General features: G+C 43.2%; 1 protein-coding gene across 3 annotated transcripts in view; it reads left to right on the forward strand.

Moving 5' to 3' along the window:
• The first annotated feature begins 648 nt into the window (after positions 1-648).
• Positions 649-4944, forward strand: part of evplb (envoplakin b) — a 17723-nt gene continuing 13427 nt past the window's right edge. For 2 of the 3 annotated variants that reach the window (XM_046043558.1, XM_046043560.1), the window contains exon 1: positions 1942-3066. In XM_046043558.1, the coding sequence (XP_045899514.1) occupies positions 3026-3066 (41 nt within the window). In that variant the 5' untranslated portion in view covers positions 1942-3025. Of the gene's footprint in view, positions 869-1941; positions 3067-4944 lie in introns of those variants that run through there. The other variant, XM_046043559.1, reaches the window with a different exon arrangement.

Consider the following 4944-nt stretch of genomic DNA (forward strand, 5'->3'; position numbering starts at 1 on the left):
GCTCTGAGCTGCTGGACATCTTCAGATTGTGAAAGGAAATAAGCATGTTCTGTCTTTCATCTGCTGCAGTAAGTTTCTTTGGCCAACCACTGTGTCTACGGTCCTCAACGTTGCCCGTTTCTTTGTGCTTTTTCAAAAGAGCTTGGATAGCACATCTGGAAACCCCTGTCTGCCTTGAAATGTCTGCCTGGGAGAGACCTTGTTGATGCCGTATAACTACCTTGCATCTTGTTGCTGTGCTGAGTCTTACCAACGTGTATGACTTTTGACAGTAACCTGTCTTCAACAGCCTCACCTTGTTAGCTGAGTTTGGCTGTTCCTCACCCAATTGTATTCCTCCTACACAGCTGTTTCTGTCTCAGTTAATGACTGTGTTTCAACCTACATATTGAATTGGTGATCGTTAGCACCTGTTTGGTATAATTGCTTAATCACGCACCTGATGATACGCCTACAATATCCCTGACTTTGTGCAAGTGTACCTGGAAGAATATATGCTGTTTTGAAGGCAAAGGGTGGTCAGACCAAATACTGATTAGATTTAGATTTTTCTTCTGTTCAATCTCTTTGCATTTTGTTGATTGATAAATATTATATATTATCATGTCTATTTTTGACAGCATTCTTACTTTACAGCATTTTTCCCACACCTGCCTAAAACCTTTGCACAGTACTGTATATAATCAAGATTGAAACCAGGGTACAGGTCAGCACCTAGTGATTATGTGTTAGAGCTGCCTGTGGACAGTCCTCAGGAGTGCTGTGGGTGCGGCTGATATAAAGTGCCTTCTACATATTTACAGAACCATGGCTTGGAAGTATGTGTTGAACTTTCGCAGAGTAAATACTACTGAGCGTTCTTCGTCATGTGAGTCAGATAATTGCTTTTTCTTTTTCATCCTGATATGTGACAGCCACACCCTGCTGTTGAAAGCATCATTTGCATAGTAGAACATGTTTGGCTTGTATGAAGGTTTTATGTTTTCGGGGGGGTGCACTCTAAAAGCGACAGCAGTCATTTGTGATTTGCTGTAAGGCAATTCGATCAGAGGTGGACAAACCATGCTTATCTCGGGTGGATTGCACAATGTGGAATTTGTTGGCTGTGCTTGATTGACATATGGGGTGGACACAATAATATGAACACCTTTGTGAAGCTCAGGAAGTATCAGAGAAAGCATCTGTAGTGATTTTGGTTTGATTTGTTAGTTGGAGAGAGACATTCCTTTACATTGCGTGGGCGTGCCCCCCCTTATCAATACATGAGGCCTAGCCTGGACTTTGTGTTTCTTTGAAAATATTAACTAGTAGATGCTTTCTATTTCTTAACTGGTCCTGGTATAATATGCACTTTAAATTACGTAGGCCTATAAACAGCTCACTTTGAAGGCTGACATGTTAGGGTCAGTTAATTATTAAACCCGTAATAAGTTATTAACCTATAGCAGCAGAGACAAGATGACTTTGGGAGCTTTTAAATGCCTTTAGGTTGATATGGTCCTTAACAGTTGCTTATTTACACATTCAGCAGTTATGAAGCAACATCAGCATTCATCTGGAGGTGTATTTGTGGCCACCTGATGAATTGAAGTCCAAAGTTTACTCTTCTCTTAGCTCTGTTTTTAGTCTTCCTGTGGGGAAGATCTGGCTCTTTAGCTGTTCACAATGTTCACCAGCTAGTCGCTCACTCTCTGTTAGCCATTGGGTGCTGAGCAGGTAGGAGCTTTTTCTCTGCATACAGCTGCCGCTATATGAGAGTGGTGAGAATGAACCACAGTGAACAGTGAAGTTGGGTCGGCTGTACAGCTGAGGGGAGCTGCAGATATAGGTGATTATTTTCCTTAGATTCGTCACCACGAAGTGAAACTACCCTGTGTCTGTGTGATCTCAGTCCCATTACCTTATCGTTCCCTTCCTTAACCCGTCAACTCGCTCCACACAGGTATGCGGGTGTTGGTTTGAGGAGTATCTGTTCTGGGTGTGTATGTGAGACACACACACTGCAAGCATGAGACGGAGCAGCATGCTGAACCGAGTTCTTCTCACTGAGGCATGAAGAAGTAACATTGTGCCTTCAACTCCCACCAGCAGCTTCATTGTGCATAGTGCATATTTGTGTTTTGCTCCAGGACAAATAAAATATTATGCATGCATTGGGACTTTGTTATAAGCCCTTTTTTTAATTTTAGCAGCAGGGGAAGTTTGCATTCTTCACACTAGACCTTGACTCCTCCTATGCCTGTTCCTGTGGGTGTATGCCCGATAACTACTGATACTCTAAAGGAATATGATCACTCTGCGTCTTTTCAGGCGTACCGTTCCTTTTGCCAAAACTCTAATGTGAAATGAAAAACAACCTTTTCCTTCTGTATTATTAAGATTAACACTGGTATAGCGTGTCATCTTTCCAGTGTGACCAACCTTACTATTCTGAAGCTCGATGGTGAAATATATACGTTAATATTTTAAATTGAGTTCATGCTCTTCCTCTTTCTGTTTTTATTTGTACTTCTCTGATTGACCTTTGAGATTCAAGAACAAGTGCTAATGATGACCCTGGTATCCAGACTAGTTCTGCTACATTCCCCTACGACCACAGGTGGAAACAGCGGGTGCTATATAATGTCCTGCCACGTAGTGCAGCTGATAACAGAGCAGTCGCTGGATCAGGTTCAGAGACCATTTCTAGAGGTAGGCGTGTGGAGTCAGAAAACAAAAACAAGTAGATGTTCAGAAACTGTCGAGAATGAATGCATAAAGGACCCGCTCACAGAACATAAAGTCAGAGCGATCCCTGTGAAGCGGCAGGAGCGTGGAACAGGTCTGCCCGGTCTGCTCCGCCGCCGCTTTTCCTGCCGACACACCTGCGGGCCGGGGAGGGGCTGAGACAGGTGGACGCTCCTTAACAGGTGGGGAGACGCCACAAGAGACAAGGAGAAGTGAGAGGAGAGAGGAGACAGTGAGGAGTTGGAAGGAACACGCTTGGACTCAAGATTACACAAACGGGCCCAGACAGTCTCCCAAGATGTCGAAGCAAAAGGAATCAAATCCTGTAAAGATCAGCAAGTGAGTTCTGCCGCCTTCTGTGTGTGTGTGTGTGTGTGTGTGTGTGTGTGTGTGTGTGTGTGTGTGTGTGTGTGTGTGTGTGTGTGTGTGTGTCAGGTTTCCTAGTCTTGTGTTACTGCCCCTTGTTCCTGTCGCTGCCTCACTGCCCCCCCCCTGAATGGCTGACCTGAAATCTGCTTGATGTTGGCATTCTTGTACCATGACTGCTATTTGTGTATGCACGGGAGAGGGCTGCTTTATTTCCCTGAACAATAAAATGCACCACAGGAGTCGGGTGCTAAGTAAAAAGCAGTGAGCTGACAATGTGTTAAATAAAAACATCTGTCTTTCATTCATTCTTTAAAACACTAGAAGAGCAAGAGGGGCTTTGGATGAATGAATGAACCATCCCTTAAGTGTCTCAGTCCTGTCCTGTTTGCTCTGATAATACCACTAGGTTACAAACTTTACATGTTGAGCAGACTTCATCAGTTGTCTTCTTGTCGCCTCACCTGACTCCTTTACTTAACTACTTACTTATTTGTATCTTTGTCCAAAGGGTTTATCATCAAAGTTTACTGACTCATTTTAACCATATCTGGTGGCACTCAGTAGACAAGTGTTCTGACTCAGTAAGCTCATGTGTCAACACTGTGCCTTTAATGCTCTAATGCAACAGAGATCATAATATAATAGAGCTTTCTGTCGTTGCTATGTAGTGGAACTGGATCTGGTGGTTGTGTCAGTAGAGGAGTGAATTGACTCGATCAGTCATGTTTATGAAGTTACACATGAATATAAATGTGTGTGTTTGAAATTGCACAACCTCTACCACACACCTCTCAAAGTGACCAAGCAGGTGTTCATCTGCTCTCAGTGCAGCATGTCACCTAGAGGGGATGGGGGGGCACATGATGTTGAACACTGGAGGTCACAGCGGGGCGTGCCAAGCTGTCATAGGCCTGAGATTGTTATTGACAGGAAGGGCTGAGGGAGTGGCGGGGCAGGGTCTTTCTCTGCTGCCAGGTCTGTTTGTCTTAATCACCACAGTGACTCTTGAGCTTGAATGGAGCCGAGTGTTTGTTAGTGAACAAATACTGTGGTGGAAAGCTTGCCAGATATACAGGGTTGAATATTCATGTTTATGGCATTAAAACAACTCTGCTTCAACGGTGATGTAATGAATGAATTCAGCCACGCGCTGGGCCTTTACAGCTGAGTTATGAACCTGTTTGAGTAAAGGAGCAACCAGTTTTGTCCAACCAAATAATCCAAACCTTAGCATTATTAAATATTATTAAATATATAAATAATATTCACATTGTTAAAAGGAAAAGCAGCAAATCATCACATTTGAGAAGCTGGAACCATGAACAGTTTCTGCCTGGAAAATGGCTTGAATGATCATCAAAATAATGGATGTTCTGTCCATTGATTAATCGATTAATCAACTCATTGTTTCAGCTCCACTTCATTTACTGTTGACAAGTTATAACAAGGCATCACAATGTATAAGATCTTCATATGTTTTGCATACAAAACATTCCCTCCGAATTGTAGTGGAATAGAAGTAAAAATTGGCATGAAAAGAAAATACTCAAGTAAAGTACAAGTACCTCATATTTGTACTTAAGTACAGTACCTGACTAAATGTACTTTGTCACATTCCACCACTGGGAGCAATAAAAACTGCTCTCCTACAACGAGCTGTAATGTGTGACTACATCTGTCAATGGCTTCACTGGAAATCAATGACACCATTCATCCGATAAGAGCTGAATGGCTCGGTTTCTCTGTTTGTCTCAGCAGTGATGTCTGTGTCACACACAGACAACATTCCTGACTGCTTATGGGTGGAGATGGGTGTAGGGGGGGGGGGGGGGGGTTCCCTGGGGCCTG

The sequence above is a fragment of the Micropterus dolomieu genome, linkage group LG02 (genome assembly GCF_021292245.1).
Source record: "Micropterus dolomieu isolate WLL.071019.BEF.003 ecotype Adirondacks linkage group LG02, ASM2129224v1, whole genome shotgun sequence".
NCBI classification, from domain to species: domain Eukaryota; kingdom Metazoa; phylum Chordata; class Actinopteri; order Centrarchiformes; family Centrarchidae; genus Micropterus; species Micropterus dolomieu.